The 19,718-nt window shown below is 49.4% G+C and overlaps 1 protein-coding gene across 1 annotated transcript in view; it reads right to left on the bottom strand.

The window, feature by feature from the left end:
- Positions 1-210: 210 nt before the first annotated feature.
- Positions 211-19,718, bottom strand: part of CLDN1 (claudin 1) — a 25,405-nt gene continuing 5,897 nt past the window's right edge. The window contains exons 2-4 of the mRNA XM_056849776.1: positions 5,224-5,388; positions 3,593-3,677; positions 211-382 (exon numbers count right to left, since the gene is read on the bottom strand). Coding sequence (XP_056705754.1) covers positions 220-382; positions 3,593-3,677; positions 5,224-5,388 — 413 coding nt within the window. The 3' untranslated portion in view covers positions 211-219. The remainder of the gene's footprint in view (positions 383-3,592; positions 3,678-5,223; positions 5,389-19,718) is intronic.

The raw sequence follows: 19,718 nt of genomic DNA, 5'->3' as shown, positions 1-19,718 counted from the left end.
TGGTTATATAACAGACGTAACACGCGAACTCTCTCTCTCTCTCACACACACACACATACACATTTTTATATATATAAATATACACATTTCTTTTATGAAAGGGAGAGCCATGTGCCAAAGCCATGCGCTCTGCTCTGGGAAGGAAAGCAGGAAGGCACCGTCCCTTGGGGTTTCTTCTTCAATGCCAAGGAAGTTGTTCACACTCGTCTCCATTCAGTATTATACGTAATCTTTCCCTGCAGAGGGGGCACTCTTTGGGTACGGCCGGGCTGGAGGGTAGGAGGTTTCTCTCCGGGGACAGGAACAGCACAGGAAAGCTCCTCCCAAGATGGCTAGAGAAGCAGCTGCCCAGCCAACGAAGAGGGCTTGCCCGAATTCGAATCTAGAGGAAGGGCAAAAGTTAAATTACTCATTAGCAACAGCTAACCATTCGCTCTGTTTCCCACCACTGCTCATTCCTGACAGTTATTCAAACTGACGACTTCCCAGCCTCAATAAAAGGTTTGAATGGCACAGAAGTTACACTGAGAGGTTTCAATGCTCAGAGCATTTCCCCACCCCAGGGTAAAAAGTCCAGTTTCACAATGTGGCAGATTGGGTGTGTGTTAAGTGCCGTCAAGTCGCTTCCGACTCATGGCGACCCTGTGAATGAAATTCCTCCAAAATGTCCTATCTTTGACAGCCTTGCTCAGATCTTGCAAACTGAAGGCTGTAGTTTCCTTTATTGAGTCAATCCATCTCTTGTTGGGTCAGATTAGTTTTATCAATTTGCTTCTGCACCCTATCCTGAATGTTCAAGGGAGGTGAAAACAGTGAAGCATTCAGGGTTCGATCCACTGATGTTTCCGCCTTGTGCATCTTACTACAATCTTCAGTCCCCATCTTTTCCTTTTTCCCTGAAAGAAGGCAGAAGCGCATGAGCAGACAGGTGAGGATTCCTTCCGAGGAAAAGGGATCCTAATGCTTCTGCGCAGTCATGGTAAGTGTCCCTTCTCTACATTGTTTTCATTAATGCGCAAGTACATTTGTGCGCATTGGTGACTTTTTTGGGAGGGGGGACTGAATGCAGACTGGAAATGGCAACAAAGTGTGCATAAGCCAATTCCAAAACATATTTTAGCAATACAGCTCAACACGATTTTAGTTCTTTCTTTCTTTCCTTCTTTCCTTCTTTCCTTCCTTCTTTCCTTCCTTCTTTCCTTCTTTCTTTCTTTCTTTCTTTCTTTCTTTCTTTCTTTCTTTCTTTCTTTCTTTCTTTCTTTCTTTCTTTCTTTCTTTCTTTCTTTCTTTCTTTCTTCTATTTATAGTCCGCCTTTCTCACAGGGACTCAAGGCAGAATACACACAGTGAGTCAGTACAAGCAACAAAATGGGACATTCAATAACCAATGCATTAGGAATGGAGCAGGGCAAAGCAAACCAGAGGAAGCCCCCCTCGGATTGCCTACTGAAGGAGCACGATGGGTAGCCACTGTCTGTAGCAGTGGGAAAGAGCAAGAGTCCAGTAGCACTTTCAAAACTAACAAAATTTCTGGGAGGGTGTGAGCTTTCGTGAGCCACAACTCACAGGTATCTGAAGAAGTGAGCTGTGATTCATGAAAGCTCATGCCCTGCCAGAAATTTTGTTAGTCTTGAAGGTGCTACTGGCCTCTTGCTCTTTTCTACTACTACTGAGGGAAGTCATCTGGAGGTTTCGCAAGCAACCCTACGCAGGTCTTTGCCTTGTCACACCACTCACCTGCCCCGCAGGGACAGGTGGTGTGATTCTGTTGAAATATATGAGTGTGAGTCACCAGCCTGAACTCCCTGATCATGGAATGATATTAGGAAAGGTTGGGAAAGTATCTCCTATGGCAGAAAGCCCCAGCTTTGTGCAAGCTTGCCCCCCCCAGTTGGTAAGGTTGCCAACCTCCAGTGGGGCCTGGAACTACAACTCATCTGTAGACAATGGAGATCAGTTCCTCTGGAGGAAAATGGCTGCTTTGGAGGGGGGACTCTGTGGCCTTCTACTCCAATGAAATCCCCTCTCCTCCCCAAACCCCTCCCTCCCCACGTAGGGTTGCCAGGTCCCTCTTCCCCACCGGTGGGAGATTTTTGGGGTGGAGCCTGAGGAGGGCGGGGTTTGGGGAGGGGAGGGACTTCAATGCCATAGAGTTCAATTGCCAAGGCAGCCATTTTTCTCCAGGTGATCTGATCTCTATCAGCTGGAGATCTGTTGAATTAGCAGGAGATCTCCTGCTACTACCTGGCAGTTGGCAACCCTATCCCCACACTCCACCCCCCAAATCTCCAGGAATTTCCCAACCCAGAGTTGTCAACCCTACGATGTTAAGGGATATTGGCAGAGTGGAAAAAACCCAAACTTTTATGTGAAATATTTTAGTACAGGGGTGTCAAACTCAATTGTTACAAGGCCAGATATGACATCAATGTCACTTGGTTGGGCCGGGCCATGCCTTGCCAGCCCAGATCAGGACTGGAGAGGGTGGTTGCCTTGGCTGGTTCGGGGGCCAGATAAGAACTCCCAAGGGGCTGGATCTGGCCCTCGGGCCTCATGTTTGACACCCCTGTTTTATTACCTAAAATATGATTTGCCGAATAATGAAAAATTTGTTCTCTGGCTGGCTGTTAAGAGCCTCCTCCCAGGGTGGATGGGGAAACTGATCCTTGGTCCTCCTCCCCTTTTCCCTAACCCCAAACTACTCTTTGGATCAAAACCTGAGCTACGGGAGATCTGATGAGAAATCTGTAAGTGGTTTACACTTTGGGGGTATTCCCCCCCACACTCACACCAATATTCCCCTGCTGTCCACAAATACCACAGATCATCCACAGGAGTGAGTGCTTCCATTGGTGGTGGCTCAGTGGAAGATTCGGGGCACCCTTGATGCCCTCTGCTGATTTGGACAACTTAGGTTGCATTAGGGTTGCCGCGTCCCGCTTTGCCACAGGCGAGAGGTTTTTGGGGAGGAGCCTGAGGAGGGCAGGGTCTGGGGAGGGGAGGGACTTCAATGTCATAGAGTCCAATTGCCAAAGTGGCCATTTTCCCCAGGTGAACTGATCTCTATTGGCTGGAGATCAGTTGAAATAGATCTCCAGCTAGTACCTGGAAGTTGGCAACCCCAGGTTGAATGCTGGAGCTGCCTTCCCCGGAATCTGGGTTTGTTTCCCCCATGGCACCTGGACACATTGGGGGAAAGTTTGGGAGTGGGACTTTCTGCTTAGTCGCAGAGCAATTGCTTTGCATGTAGAATATCCCCGGATCAGTCCCTGGCATGCCCTGTTCTAAGGATCAGGTAGGTTCCGAGTCACCTTCAGTTGTTTTCAAGAAAATATGTGTCACTGTGGTTGGAATATGCCAAGTCCCGGGGAATATAAACATATCTGAGAAATGCAGTATATTTTTCAGTTTTTCCAACAGCTTTCAGGGGAGGGAGAGGAAACAGGAAATCTACTTTCTTCACAAGCCTTCTGAAAATTCTGGCAGCTGTTCACCCTGAACCCACATCTCATGGAGTCTGGAAAGTAAACCTTGGAGACCTTGTGCCCCCCCCCCCAAGGACCCTGTATTGTTGATTTCAAATTCTCATTACCTAGTGTTGACTGGTGTATAAGGGTTGAAGAAATCCCGAGCCACACGGTTTCCATACCAAGATGTGGCCACCAAGGCTGCAAATCCTGGGGGTAGATATAAGACAAAAAGAAGGGGTCATCAGTCAGGCGATGGGTTCAAAAGTGCCCAGGGAGATTTGTCTCTGGAACTTACACTGATGGCCACCCAAATACCAAAACTTAGTGCCAAGTGCAAAAGATAGCTGACATACAGGAACCCTGGTGGCATTTGCATGGATTCTATGATTCCATTGGCAGTCACAGAAAAATTGGACCTCCTAAGCAATCTTTGACACAGCTACATTCCCAGTAATCAAATTTATTTCCTGAATGCAGCATTGCCATGATTGAAAAGCTGGACTTTAGGGTCCTGCAAGAATTTCATAGTAGGTGAGACCCTAGCTCTTATGGCTCCCACACTTTTTTGTGCTGATTTTAAAAAAAATCTTGTCATTTTTAGATATGTTCAAAAAGAGCTGCAGCAAATTGAAATGGTTTTTTTCCCCTATGCATGTATGAATGCTTACACTAGAGGCAAGGGTTGCCAGGTCTCCCGCTACAGCTATAGCAGGACACCTCCTGGCACCCTGTTATTTTGTGTGCTGGAACCTCAAGAGCCGGTAGGAGGAAATGAGGAGGGAATTGGGGCATGCTTCAGCAATTTGATGTCACTTCCATCAAAAACTGGAAGCGATGTCACAGATGCGCTGGGATTTTCAAAAACACTATGGCTTTTACCATAGCATTTTTGTAAATCCTAGAGCAGCCCATGGTGGTTTTTACCAGAAGTGACATCAGTGTGCCAGCTTGATTCTTACATTCTAGTTCCCACCCCCTGCATACTCCTGCGGGCTGCTCCTGTGATCCACCAGCATCCCACATGCAGGGAGTTAGGAACCAAGCATGACAAGTGTACCAACTGTCTCTGACTTTTCACTTCACTTCAAAAAGCATGTAGACAGAATGGAGCGGGTGCAGAGGAAAGCGACGAGGATGATCAGGGGCCTGGAGACCAAGCCCTACGAGGAAAGGCTGAGGGGGTTGGGAATGTTCAGTCTGGAGAATGGGAGGTTCAGGGGGGACAGGATTGCTCTCTTTAGATATTTGAAGGGCTGTTGCTTAGAGGAGGGCAGGGAGCTGTTCCTGTTGGCAGCAGAGGAGAGGACTCGCAATAATGGGTTTAAATTGCAGCCGGAAAGGTACCAGCTGGATATTAGAAAAAAACTTTTTACAGTAAGAGTTGTTTGACAGTGGAATCGGCTATGTGGGGAAGTGGTGAGCTCCCCCTCACTGGCAGTCTCTAAGCAGAGGCTGGACAAGCACTTGTCACGGATGCTCTAGGCTGATCCTGCATTAAGCAGGGGGTTGGACTAGATGGCCTGTATGGCCCCTTCCAACTCTATGATTACATGATTCTATGACGTTTTACAGCTGCAAGGTTTGCTTGTTCAGGGAGTAAACTACTACGCAGGACGCAACCTTTGCAAAACACAGTCTGGCCAACCATTTCTGCAATGGAGGACCGAAGGTGTAAAAATCTCCTTCCCAGAACTGCCCATCCGCTGAAAGGAAAGGAAATCCCTGGCTGATGCGGTCTAGAAACTCGACTCACCTGAGACCAGGTAGACAATGCCGCCGACCAAGGCCATCATCATTTTCTTGGGTTCATCGCTCTCCATACACTTCATGCACTTCATTCCAATCATGGCGACAAATGTGGCAATGAGGCCCAAAAGGATGCTCGCCACCATCAGGGCCCGAGTGGCCTGAAGGCTGGCTGTGAAAGAGATGCCAGAAATTGTGTTAGTCTTTAAGCTGCTGCTGGACTCTTTTCTGCTGTAAAAGAGACACCACCTCTCTCTGTTATTAAGGCAAAGGGATACCCTGCACAGTTCTGAAGATGCCCCCCCCCCCAATGTTTAAGATGCTTCTTTTACAAAATAGCTTCCTTTCCAGGGGGTCTTGGTACTGCGGTGGCTCAGGCACACATTCAGGTTAGGGCTGTTGTCACGGGTTGGCAGGATTGGGCATTTACTGAGGCTAGCAGCAAGCCCACTGTGACATATTATTTAATTTAATTTTACAAAATTTATACCTGGCCATTCTGCTCTTATAAGGGTCACCAACAAATTAAAACATACGTAATAAAATCATATCATGGTAAAAACCATGCAAACATCAAAAATATTAAAACTGGAGCTAAAATACAAGTAGAATAATAGAATCATAGAGTTGGAAGGGACCACCACGGTCATCTAGTCCAATCGCCTGCACAAGGCAGGACATTCACAACTACCTCCCCCACAAACCCCCAATGACCCCTACTCCATGCCCAGAAGATGGCCCCCAAAAAACCCCTCCAGGATCTCAGGCCAATTTGGCCTGGAGGAAAATTGCTTCCTGACCCCAAAGTGGCAATCAGCACTACCCTAGGCATGCAAAAAAGGGCCATGAAAGCCAAACACTAACGCAACCCTTCCTGCCCTCCCTCTCATGATCTGCCTAAATTCACAGAATCAGCATTGCTGACTGATGGCCATGTAGTCTCTGATTAAAAACCTTCAAAGAAGGAGAGCCCACCACCTCCCGAGGAAGCCTGTTCCACCAAGGAACCACTCTAACTGTAAGAAAGTTCTTCCTAATGCTTAGCTGGAAACTCTTTTGATTTAATTTCAACCCGATGGTTCTGGTCCAACCTTCTGAGGCAACAGAAAACAACTCTGTGCCATCCTCTATATGACAGTAGAGATGCCTGGCCCAAGCACTCCCACCTGGAATGGGGAAGCCCCCCAGAAGGGCCAGTGGTGATGCCTAGGGCAATTTCCTGTTGCATTCTGTGAGATGCTCCTGGAGGAAGGCAAGCATGCTTCTTTCATGTGTGCCAAGAGAGGTTGAAAGGAGCATGAAAGCATCATCACGCTCTGTTCCCCCACCCAAAGGGTGACTGCTTGCGCATGCCCATGATGGGCTGGCATGGTGAGTGAAAGGGAGCGATGGAGGCATTTCGCTCAGGGCGTCTGAATCGATGCCTCGTTCTGGAGAAGCTCCAAACTGTGGGCTGAGTTAAGGCCTGGAGATTCATAATGGCAACCCAAGTTGGAGCATCAGTAAAATGGATCCCAGCAATGCCTCAGAGCAGGAGTTTCCTGTCTCCTACGAGAGTCAGAGGTGTGTCTGGCTGTGATGTGCTTGTCCCTCTAACAAGCTCTGCCTTTTTTTGGCTCTACTTCCTGGGTGGACCTAATTCTTGATAATAATACTAGCATTCATGTAGCGCCCTGAAGTATTCAAAGTACTTCACATTGTATCTGAAGAAGTGAGTGGCTCACAAAAGCTCACACCCTGACTAAATTTTGTTAGTCTTTAAGGTGCTACTGGACTCTGGCTCTTTTGTACTGCCTGGAGATCAGTTGTATCAGTGGGAGATCTCCAGTCATCACCTGGAGGTTGGCAACCCCATGTTCCAAGAGGGTTGCCAGCTCTGAGTTGGGAAATTCCTGGAGAATTGGGGAGGGCATGATTTGGGGAGGGACCTCAGTGGGGTATAATGTCCTAGAGTCCACCCTGCAAAGCAGCTGTTTTCTACAGGGGAACTGATCTCTGTAGTCTGGAGATCCGTTGTAATTCCAGGAGATCTCCAGACCCTACCTGGAGGCTGGCAACCCTAGGTTCCAAGCACTGCACAGCCCAGAAGCCTCATCCTTAGCACCTCAGGGTGCTGGGTCTTTCCTCTCAGAACCTGCATGCCCACTTTGCAAGGGGGGGGAGAGCAAAATTTCTTGGGGCGCTCCCAAGCCTATTCTTTTAGGGTCTATTGCAACCAGCTTGTTTCCAATGGAAGCTCTCTTAAGCACACATTTGTGTTTTCAAGCCCCACACGCACAGCAGCACCCGCTCCTGCGCAAACATGTTTAGGATTGGCCTGTGTGGGTGGAATGTCCCATGCAGCGAGAAACCAAACCAAACCAAACAGACATCCAGATGCTTCCAAACCACAAGCCCTACCCAAGAACAGAATCTGTCTCTGGTCTCTCGGGGTGTTTCGCCTGCAGGGTCCTGGTTTGCTTGGATCACAATCCTGATTCATCTTTTGTGTTCAAAATGTAGTTTTGTTGTTTTTGGGTGTGGGCTTTCATTTCCAAAGAAAAAAGGACTGTGGTTCAGAGAGCAACAGGACTCCGTTCATGCATTCCAGCTGAGCTTTTATCCATGTCCACCAATAATTAGGGATGTACAATTGAAGCATAACTAATGAAGCCCCAGCAAACTCACATCCATTCTTTGTTACAGTTATTACAGGGGAGGGGTCGTGGCTCAGTGGTAGAGCATCTGCTTGGTATGCAGAAGGTCCCGGGTTCAATCCCTGGCATCTCCAGTTAAAGGGACCAGGCAAGGAGGTGACGTGAAAGACCCCTGCCTGAGACCCTGGAGAGCCACTGCCGGTCTGAGTAGACAATACTCAGGTCCCACCCCGAGGCTGGCATCCCTACTCTGTAGTCTGGAGAACAGTTGGAATCCTAGGAGATCTCCAGGCCACTCCAGGAAGTTGGCAACCATAAAAGGGGATTTAGAAAAAGGGCTTTATCCCAGCTTCATCATTCATGGACCCAGTGTGACAGAAGCATTAGTCCCCCAGGGCGGACTCTGTGACACATTACCCCACTGAGGTCCCTGTCCTCCCCAGGCTCCACCCCCAAATCTCCAAGAATTTCCCAACCTGGAATTGGCAATCCTACCCCCTTGCCTAAAAACAGGATTCCTCTACCTCCCCCATACAGATTAGTAATCCAGACTACAAATGAAGCATGTTTTTTAAGGTTCGTGCCAGTGTGTATCAGGAGGAATGACTCTCTCTGCTCTCAGAGACATCCAGCGAAACTGACCACCAGCAGGTTCAACATGAACAAAATTTGTATTCATGAAATATCCGGTGTTTCTTAGAATCATAGAATCATAGAGTTGGAAGGGACCCCCAGGGTCATCCAGTCCAACCCCCTGCAGAATGCAGGAAATTCACAACTGCCTCCCACGCACACACCCAGTGACCCCCTACTCCATGCCCAGAAGATGGCCAAGATGCCCTCCCTCTCATGATCTGCCTAAGGTCATAGAATCAGCACTGCTGACAGATGGCCATCTAGCCTCTGCTTAAAAACCTCGAGGGAAGGAGAGCTCACCACCTCCCGACGAAGCCTATTCCACTGAGGAACCGCTCTCACTGTTAGAAAATTCTTCCTAATGACTCTAGACGGAAACTCTTTTGATTTGATTTCAACCCGCTGTTTCTGGTCCGACCTTCTGGGGCAACAGAAAACAACTCAGCACCCTCCTCTCTATGACAGCCCTTCAAGTACTTGAACATGGTTATCATATCCCCTCTCAGTCTTCTCCTCTTCAGGCTGAACATACCCAGCTCCTTCAACCTTTCCTCATAGGACTTGGTCTCCAGACCCCTCACCATCTTGGTTGCCCTCCTCTGGACACGTCCCAGCCTGTGTGCATCTTGCATAATTTCCTCACGTAGTTCATTGTTGTGAAATGTTTTGAGAGCCAGAAGGTTGGGTGTTTTTTTTTTTAAGAATTAAATTGTGGAGGGTACATCTTTTAAGTGCCTCGCAGTCGGGAAAGATTGGATTGGAACGTCCCCCTAAGCAGAGTTCAGCAATTCCCTTCTTAGTACCGACTGTTCTTGGCCAGAGGAGTGGTCATGTTAGTCTGTTGTTGCAAAATAAAACACTGTAAAGCCCAATAAACATTTTTAAAAAATATCCTTTTGACAAAGGAATGTTTTAAAAGTTTTGCAAAAAATCACACAGGAAATGACTTACCCAGGGAAAAATGTAATTATGTGGGTGAAATATATTTTTTAAAAATGACTCTGGACCAAACCTAATATTTATCACACGGGTGTCATTTGGGTGACCAAATCACAGTTCTAACAGACAACTTCCTGCAACACCCCTGTAAGGTTGGGTCATTGAGGTTCATCAGCTACTCAGGTGGCCAGAAACTAGACCGGCACTTCCCTGCGGCCACACAAGCTGCCGGTCAGTAGCAGGACTCTTCGGAATTTCAGATTCCCAGGCAGATGTCCAGTCGACGTATCTACCACCTACACAATCGCTACGCTTTGGCAGAGGATATGGCCGGGGGAATCACTGGAGAGTCCAGCTGCCAGGGTTGCATTCTCTTGGTCATAAACAACCGTGAACTAAACAGTAGTGGAGACAGGCTTTGCCTTAAAGGAAAAGAATCCCCAGCAGAGAAAGAAAACCCTATTTATTCAAGCTTCCCTGCAAGAAGTATCAGCAGAGCTCTTTGGAAACAGCATGGGGGGCTTTTCAGAGGGCAGAACTACCGAGAGACAACCTGACCCTCGGGCAAAGATGCCCTCGGGCCCCACGTATGCCAGTCACACCCAACCCCCCCCCTTGGGATTTTGTCCCCCTTGACCTCCCCTCCCCAGCAGCCTTCTGGATGGAGAATAAAGGCCGGCAAGCACCAATCACTCCCAGGCACCCAAAGCAAAAGTCGAGACTGTAGGCGGTCACAGGCGGACACAGTCGCACCTCTGTACGTCAGAGAGGCCAGGTGAGGGAGCTGGCGCTGGAAACCTGCCTGTCAGCAGCTCTGGGGCAGAGCCAGTCTTGCAAGCTGGAACTCTCCAGCAGATCAGCGGCCTGCGCTGTCTGAGCAAAGGGCAGCTGATGCGGTGTTCAGAGATGGCGATGGACGAAAGCTTTATGCCTTCCAAGTAAGGTTGCCCAATCCAGGATGGCAAATTCCTGGAGATTTGCTGTTGATGACCCCACATTCTAGTATTATGTGAGAGGGAGGAAAGCTTCTCCCTGTCCACTTTCTCCATACCATGTGAATCCCCACAGGCAAGCGGACAAAGGGTTATGCTTCAGAACTGGGTCACGGGGACCCTGGAACGGCATTTGGATGAGTATTATCAAAGCCCAGGTTTTTTAAAGTTTCACATCAGTTTCACATCAATTACAGACACCCAGGATCATTCTGGTCACCTGCAGGGAGTCAGCACTGCCGCCAGGTGACCACCCTGGAAGAGGGAAAGAGGACTTCCCCCCTTCCAAACTGCCAAATGGCTAGTAGGTGTATTCTCTGCCAGGTGGCTAGTAAGTTCTGTTGTGGGGCCGTCCCTTCTTGTGGGCTGCTTTGTGAGGATGGGCCGGTGTAAGATACATGTTACAGGCTGAAGTCTGTTTTATAGCCAACTGTTAACACATGGATGCTGCAGACCACATTGGCGGCACCTTGAAGACCTGTGCACTGATTGTGGAAGAAATTTACCAACTTGTCCCTCCAACTTCTTCTGAGATTTGATCTGCTACACTGACGGATTGTGTTGTGCAAATTTCTTTTTGTTCTATTAGCGGATTTTTAAATGCATCGCTGTGAGTTTCCTGGAGTTCCCTTTCAGAGAGGAAGTAAGAGATGCCCATTTTCGAATCAATTCATAGGTTGATGAGTAGCAAGGGTTCCAGAGGGGCTGTGGCTCAGTGACAGAGCATCTGCTTGGTATGCGGAAGGTCCCAGGTTCAATCCCTGGCATCTCCAGTTGAAAGGACCAGGCAGTGGGTGATGCGAAAGACCTCTTCCTGAGACCCTGGAGAACTGCTGCCTGTCTGAGCAGACCACACTGAGCTCAAAGGACCAAGGGCCTGATTCAGTAGAAGTAAGCTTCATGTGTTCATGCGCTCCTAAGGGCCACAGCTTGTGTGTTGCGTATTGCTTCACTGAAGTCTCCTGAAGTATTGCTGCAATCATCGTTTTGCTCTTGCAGACATGATACAGTCTTTGCCTTTTGCAATGGCTCCAAGCTGCTGGCAAGGCAAAAGCAACACCCCCCCCCCCAGCCTCTGGATCTCGCCGAAACTGGTCTGCCAGCTGCTGGGCGGAATGCAGCGCGAGGAGGGCACCGGTCTGATGGGAAAGGGCTTTTCGCTCCTTCAGCGCTCCCTTTAAGTTATGCTGAAGGCTTCAGGGAGGAATCGGGAAGCAGCCGAAGGGCCGCACGGAACAGGTGAAACCACCACCAAGTGACGCCCCACGGAAATAAAAAACCAGGAGGAATCCCAGCCCTGCCAGGTGCTGCGAGAAGCCTCAAATGCCAACGCTGGCCTGGAACCCGTGTTCAAGTCTTTGTAGGTGTTTTGCACTGATGCAGGGAACCTTTTCCTGACTATTTTTGCTAGCCAAAAGCAGCCTCCATAAGGTTCAAAGAGGAGTGAAAAAGCAGGGTTGACAGAAGGAAGTACCAGGCCTTTACCCTCCTGGGCCTCTACCTAAGGTTGCCAACCTCCAGGTGGTGGCTGGAGATCTCCTGCTATTACAACTGAGCTCCAGGCAATAGAGATCAGTTCCCCTGGAGAAAATGGCCGCTTTGGAAATTGGACTCTATGGCTCTGAAGTCCCTCCCCTCTCCAAACCCCGCCCTCCTCAGGCTCCGCCCCTCAAATCTCCAGGTATTTCCTAACCCAGTGCTGGCAACCCTACCTCTACCACACACACACACACGCCCTTTCTCCCTGAATGGGACAGCATCCAGTATGCACGTCCCCCACCCCAGGGGGGGTGGGGAAGCAACTGCAGAAGATCTGAAGCAGAACAAGTTAGCAGGGAAAGTGTCAGAGAGTTTCCCCATCCCCCCCCCCCCCGGCCACCAGCTGGGATTGTGGGGTTAGTAATGCCAGATCCAGGCTGGGAAACCCCTGGAGGTTTGGGGATGGGGCCTGGAGAGGACAAGGACCTCAGTGGGGCGCAATGCCATAGAGTCCACCCACCAAAGCAGCCATTTTCTCCAGGGGAACTGATCTCTGTAGTCGGGAGATCAGTTGTAATTCTGGGGGATCCTCAGGTACCACCTGGAGGCTGGCAACCCTAGAAAGGATTAAGCACCCCTTCCTGCCTCTGCTGGTGTTCGCTCAAGACCGCAGACTTCTGGGACTGCTTTTCATTAAATGAACAACAACAACGACCCAGCATAGTTTCAGGGGTCGGTCTGCTGTAGAAGAGCTAGACTTTAGTCTAATAGCAATCTTTTCCCCCCCCTATCAAATCAAAGCTGACTTATGGTGACCCTGTTGGGTTTTCAAGGCAAGAGACTTCACAAGTGGGCTGCCATTGCTTGCCTCCATGACACAACCCGGGTATTTCTTGGACGTCCCCCATCCAAATAGTAACCAAGGGCCAACCCTGCTGAGCTTCTGAGATCTGAGGAGGAACAGGCTAGCCTGGGGCTATCCAGGTCAGGGAAGCAGCACCTTAAAGGCCAACACGTTTTCCAGAGTATAACCTTTCAGAGAGTCAAACAAAGAGAGTCTGACAAGGGGAACCTTCACTCTCGAAATCTCCTGCCCTAAAAATCTTGTTGGTCTTTAAGTTGCTACTGGACTTGAATCTTACAGCTCTGCATGTGTACATATGTAGCATCTGGTTCCTTTAGGTGCTGGGAGAGAGACTACATCCCAAGGGGCCGAGCTGGCTTGCTTTCCTAATGTTTCCTTGAGCCAGGAAGGCCTGCCTAGTGATGCAGAGGATTCGGGGGGGGGGGGGGAGAGAGACATGTGTTCCTGTGCATAGGAACACATGGAAGCTGCCTTATACTGAATCAGACCATTGGTCCATCAAGGTCAGTCTTGTCTGCTCACACTGACAGTGGCTCTCCAGGGTCACAGGCTGAGGTCTTTCACATCACCCACTGCCTGGCCCTTTTTAACTGGAGATGCTGAGGACTGAACTTGGGACCTTCTGCATGCCAAGCAGATGCTCTACCTATGAGCTATGGCTCCTCTCCATTTTCCTAACCCAAATTGGCATGGAAAATCTGTATCTCTGGATGGGTTGACAGTTCTGAATTTTTCCATTCCATTTCAGAATTCCAACCTAGGAAGAATAGATATTTAATTTTGGATTTTGGGGTTTTTGAAAGACAGCAGGTGAGTCTGAGGTTGAGTGCCTTCTGTGTCCTTCCAGCTGCTATTGATGTTCCCAAAAAGTTCTTTTTAAAGCGGTGGTTCCCCCACCCCCCCACCCCGCTGCTGCAGGCTAGCGTTGGGTCATGCCCATAATTTTTCTTGGAACTGCAATGCAAGGAAAACAGCTATAAAACGGGTAATTGGTTGTAAAAGTTTTCTTACATAGGACTGCTTTGAAAGATTGTTCCAAGGGTGCAGCTTCTACACAAAAAAATGTGTCCACACACTCACAAACACACCCTTCCTTTTCTTTTTATAGCTTTGATTACGCTTGCATTTTCAGAGGTCCCCTCACTTTACCCGCATGTTTCTGCGCGTTTTGCCCGCGTTTTCTGGATTTGTGTTTAGCCAGAATCCACAAAATGCAGGGAAAATGTGCAGAAACATGTGGAGAGGGCGAGGTGACCTCTGACAGTCGGAAAGTGCAAGCATAATCAAAGCAAAGCCCCGAAGTAGTCAGCGGGGTGACTGCGAGGAAACAGCTATGCATAAATGTCCTGAGACTCCTAAAGAGAACCTCGGCCAGATTTCTCTGCAGCTGCCACAGGAGAACCTCTCAGTGTGTTTTGCCATCAGGCCCTTCTAGGGTTGCCAGGCCCCCCCCTCCCAATCGGTGGGAGGTTTTAGGGAGAAACTGAAGTGGGTGTGTGCGCGCACAGGCGCATGCACCTGATGACAGCACTTCCAGTTTTACTTCCAGAAGTACCACATCGCTGCAGCCGATTTAACACTTTGAGTGCAAAAGCAGCCATGGTGAAGTAAAACCGGAAGTGCTGCCATCACGTGCGCGCGCCCATGCACACACGCAGCCACAGCTCCAGAGTGCCTGGGTAGATTGGTGGGCAGTTGCCCGCCAATACCACCCACCTGGCAACCCTAGGCCCTTCGTACCTGTGGCTCCCTGCCCCCATCCCTTGTGCCCTGTTGAGAGAGGGACTGGCATCGCCTTTGAGTTACCCGCTATGTTTGAGCCAGGGGGAAGCCTTCCATTTCCTGCCCCTGCACCTGGCAGAAGCCCTGCCTCGGATTCCTTTGTCAGAGGTCCTTGGGAGAACATGTGCCAGGAGAATGTGCACACAAAGATGTTCTGGGTGGGGAGAAGAACAGACCCGGGGTCTGGCTGTTGAATTGGAAGAAGGGCTGAGATTCCACACAGGGGCGGCTCCACGGAGGCCAGCAGAGACTCGCCTGAGCATCAAAGCACACAGCTCGTCCACTCCCAGTGCCTCGTGGAAGGAGGGGGTAGGGGGAAGCTCCCTGCATGGATTCAGCCGACATCGTTGCCGGGGCCCGGTGCTGCACCTTTCCCACTGCTCATTCCTAATGCTGGAAGCAGCTTTTGAATTGGGTCCCAGTGTCAGACCCACCCACCGAAACATACAAAACACCTCGCAAGGGACCCTCTTTGTGCTGAATTGCCAGCTCTGGCTTGGGACATTCCTGGAGATCTGAGGTTTGTTACTGGAGTAGGTGGAGTTTGGAGGAGTGGGAGCTTAGGGTTGCCAACTTCCAGGTACTAGCTGGAGATCTGCTGTTACAACTGGTCTCCAGCCAACAGAGATCCGTTCACCTGGAGAAAATGGCCACTTTGGCAATTGGACTCTATGGCATTGAAGTCCCTCCCCTCGCCCAATCCCGCCCTCCTCAGGTTTAAGGCTTCCAGGTCCCTCTTTGGCACCAGTGGGAGATTTTGGGGGTGGATCCTGAGGAGGGCGGGGTTTGGGGAGGGACGGGACTTCATTGCCATAGAGTCCAATTGCCAAAGTGGCCATTTTCTCCAGGTGTTCTCTGTCAGCTGGAGATCAGTTGTAATAGCAGGAGATCTTCTGCTATTACCTGGAGGTTGGCAACCCTATTCAGGTTCCACCCCCAAAATCTCCAGGTATTTCTCAACCTGGAGCTGGCAACCCTACTTGGCACCTACCAAGTGTCACTAGGATTGCCAGGTACCTAATGGTGGGCAATAATTGCCTGCCAATTAACAGGTGTGCCCACCGCCCCTCAGCTGGCTGGTGGGGGAAGGCTGCCAGCTAAAAGGGGGGAACGATCCCCATTCACACGCAGCATGGCATGGCACGGCACAATAAAATCCTTTCCAAGGTAAACCTGGAAGTGATGGGGATGCTCTAGCATGTCCCTCAAAAAAAAAAAAACCTCTATGGAAACTAAAGATTTTTTTTGGGGAGGAATATGCTACAGCGTCACCGTTACTTCTGGGTTTGACTGGGAAGCTATAGCACATTTATCCCCAAACTCTATGGAAACCATAGAGTTTTTTTTAGATATGTGCTATTTTTAGATATGTGCTAGAGAGTCCTTGTCGCTTCTGGGTTTACCCTGGAAGGGACATTATTGCATACACACGCAAATCAGCCCCCCCTCCAAAGCTCCCGCCAATGACAAGGGGAGACCTAGCAACTCTAGGTGTCACTCTAGGACTTCTCCCAGTCCCTATGGTAAACCACAGAGTCCTCTCACTGAAGTTGCCTTTTCTTCCAAGGGAACTAACCTCTGTTGTCTGGAGATCAATTGTAATTCCAGGGGGGCTCCACAACATCACAGAAAGGGTCTGAGTGTATTCTTGGAAGGTATAAATATTTCACTTTGGGAATTTCTCTTTTGGTTTTTACAAAAGAACACCCCAAGAGCCCTGCTGGACCATACCGGTGTGGGTCCATCAAATCCTGCATCCTGTCTCACACAACAGCCAACAACTAACAGGGAAGGTGTTGCCTCCTAGCACTGGGCTTCCGAGGTTTGCTGCCTCTGGATGTGGAGGTTTCTTTTGTTCACCAAGGCTAGTAGGCTTTGACGGACCTCTCTTCCCCCTCTTGAAGACATCCACACTCATGGCCCAGGCTTCATCCACTGGCTGTGAATTCCACAACTGTCAATAGCTAGATCTGAGTCCCCAGATCACCTTACTGACCAACAAGATTCTCAGGGTATGAGTTTTGGAGAGTCAAAGCTCCCCTCATCAGATTCTGATGTCTGACAAAGGGTGCTTTGACTCTTGAAAGCACACACCCTGAAAATTTGGTTGGTCTTCAAGGTCTTCCTGGACTCGAACCCAGCTCTTCTAGTGCAGATCAACACGGCTACCCTCTGAAACAACTGTCAGTGTGAGCCTTTACGTTGCAGCTGTGGCCAATCCATTGGGTTATTTTACACCGTTTTAACGGCATTTATACACAGGGCTGGTAGACGCAGTATTTTGCCTTCCCAAGCAAGGTATCTTCATCTCCTCTGGGCATTTGCCAGTGCTGGCTGCAGCCAAGCCAGCCCACCAAGGTGATTCTGCTGGGCTTAGTCTGTAGCACTAAAAAAATCAACCAGAAATCTTCTGGCACCTCAAAGACCAGCAGCAGTAAATCTAGGAGTGTTTGAGGTGCCACAAGATTCCTTTCTGTTCTTGATGCATGTGTGATGTCTTTGCTTAGGGTCACAGCAGAACATGGCTGAATGCTCTTCTCCTACCCACACCAGCCTCTAAAGCAAGAGGTGTTAGGGGGAAAGAGGTATTAGCCATCTTGGCAGCCCTTGTAAGGGCAGAAAGGCAGGATACAAATTTTGCAAATAGAGAAATAAAAGCCTTAAGGAAAAGGCATCAACCAAGAGCATTAATGTTTAATACAACACTTCCTCATCCCACAAGGAGACTAGTCTTGCAGAAGACCTGCAACTCAAAAACTGTCTGCATAGGGAGTCTGGCAGATGAGGACGCTCTAAGAAGTATACTTACATGCACCATGTCTGTGCATGCACACACCCCTACAACACCCAGAGATTTAACTTCATTTCTAAAGATCCTGGGAAGGAAAGTGAAGCCTCAAGGTCTCCAGCTATGATATGTTTAAAAGAAACCCCTAACACTTCTGAGAAATAGGGTTGCCAGCCTCCAAGTGGTGGCTGGAGATCTCCAGCTATTACAACTGGTCTCTAGGTGTCAAAGATCAGTTCACCTGGAGAAATGGCTGCTTTGGAGGGTGGATTCTATGGCATTATATCCCACTGAAGTCCCTCCCCAAACCTCACCCTCCTCAGGCTCCACCCCCAAAATCTCCAGGTATTTCCCAATCTGGTGCTGGCAACCCAACCTAGAGATGAGTTGTAATCCTGGGAGATCTCCAGCCACTACCTGGAAGTTGGGAACCCTTGCCTCTGGACATTAAATCTCCTAATGAGGAATGGCTGTCCCAGCTGTTAACACTCCTTGATGTTAAATGTGTGCACGTGAACGTTAAGGTCTCATGCAGTGTGAGGCCTGGCATTTCTCACATTTGGAATGGTTGATCTAATCTCATGGGTCAATTAGGGCTTGGTTTAACCTGAAGATCAGACGGCTGATTGGCTTTTGAATCAGAGGAGGAAAGGCCGGTGATGAGCAGAGAAGTCACCCAGAGTTGGTGGAGAAGAGCTTGCTCCAGTCTGGAATACTGGGGGAGGGGGAGCTTGGGGGAGGGGTCTGCAGGATGCAAACAGGAGAGTTCCAAGCCGGTCCTTATTTTCATCTGTGCAGCGTTTTAGGACAGGTATACCTCATCGAGGCGTGGCCCCAGCACCAAGACCGGTTCCTCCTGAGAATGAATCTGGAAGCACAGGGATGTTCTGCGGCCACACCCAGGTGGGGAGAAATGGTGACTCGCACAGCTGTATAAACCCTACATCATAATCATTGCAAATGATTCCCCTTTCCCAAGTCCCAAGAAGAAACTGTCTGGTGATCTCTTGGGAGATCAGAGGCGGAGGGAGTGGATTTTAATTACGTCTCTCTCGTTCTCGGAAGGACAGAAAGGGTATTGCGGTGTGAGCTGCTCAGGATGATCTAGGCTTGGGTAACTCCACATGAACACACGAAGCTGCCTTATATGGAATCAGATCATCAGTCCAGCAAGGTCAGTATTGTCTACTCAGACTGGCAGCAGCTCCCCAGGGTCACAGAGGTCTTCCCCAGCATATATGGCCTGATCCTGTTAACGGGAGATGCCAGGGGTTGAACCTGGGACCTTCTGCATGTCAAGCAGAGGCTCTGCCACTGAGCCAAGGCCCCTCCCTATACACGAATCAGACCATCAGTCCATCAAGGTCAGTATTGTCTACTCAGACTGGCAGCAACTCTACAGAGTCTCAGGCTGAGGTCTTTTACATCACCTACTGCCTGATCCTTTTAACTGGAGATGCTGGGGATTGAACCGGGGACCTTCTGCATACCAAGCAGATGCTCTACCACTGAGCCAGAGCCCCTCCCACATTCCTAGAGTCAAGGAGAAGGTTCCAGTGTCCTGGTGCCTTTCATTACATGTAGCCCAGTTCAGCTTCTAGGCAGCAGTCCTGCCACAACAAATGTGTGTGGGGGGGACTTCTGGCTCCAGAAACACCATAGAATCATAGAGTTGGAAGGGACCAACAGGGTCATCTAGTCCAACCCCCTGCACAATGCAGGAAATTCCGAACTACCTCCCCCCCACACCCCCAGCAACCCCTACTCCATGCTCAGAAGATGGCCAAGATGCCTTCCCTCTCATCATCTGCCTAAGGCCATAGAATCAGCATTGCTGACAGATGGCCATCTAGCTTCTGCTTAAAAACCTCCAGGGAAGGAGAGCTCAAAACCTCCCGAGGAAGCCTGTTCCACTGAGGAACTGCTCGGTTAGAAAATTCTTCCTAATATTTAGATGGAAACTCTTTTGATTTAATTTCAACCATTCCAGCATGCAGAACGATCTCACCGTTTCAAAAAGCCCCAGTCGTTGGGGAGGCCCTCTGAGTCCACCTTTCTTCATGTGATGAGCTCCAGAGAGGGATTCACCACAGTCTGTTGTACCCCAAAAGTCTTCTCTATCTCAAGCATTCACTGTGTCAGGAACTTTCATGCGTCTGACAAAGGGGATCTTATTCACAGAAGCTGAGCCACAATCTATTTCTTAAACTCATTGGTATTTAAGAGCAAAAGAACATCGGAAGAGCCCTGCTGGATCAGGCCAGTGGTCCTTCTAGTCCAGCATCCTTTCTCGCACAGTGGCCAACCAGCTAGTGAGTTGGTGGACTGGGTAAAGGCACAGCCCAGCTGCAAATACTTGGCTGTGTTCCCTAATGTGGTCAGGGC

The sequence above is a fragment of the Euleptes europaea genome, chromosome 5 (assembly GCF_029931775.1).
Source record: "Euleptes europaea isolate rEulEur1 chromosome 5, rEulEur1.hap1, whole genome shotgun sequence".
NCBI classification, from domain to species: Eukaryota; Metazoa; Chordata; class Lepidosauria; order Squamata; family Sphaerodactylidae; genus Euleptes; species Euleptes europaea.
This window is presented reverse-complemented; position numbering and strand designations above follow the sequence as displayed.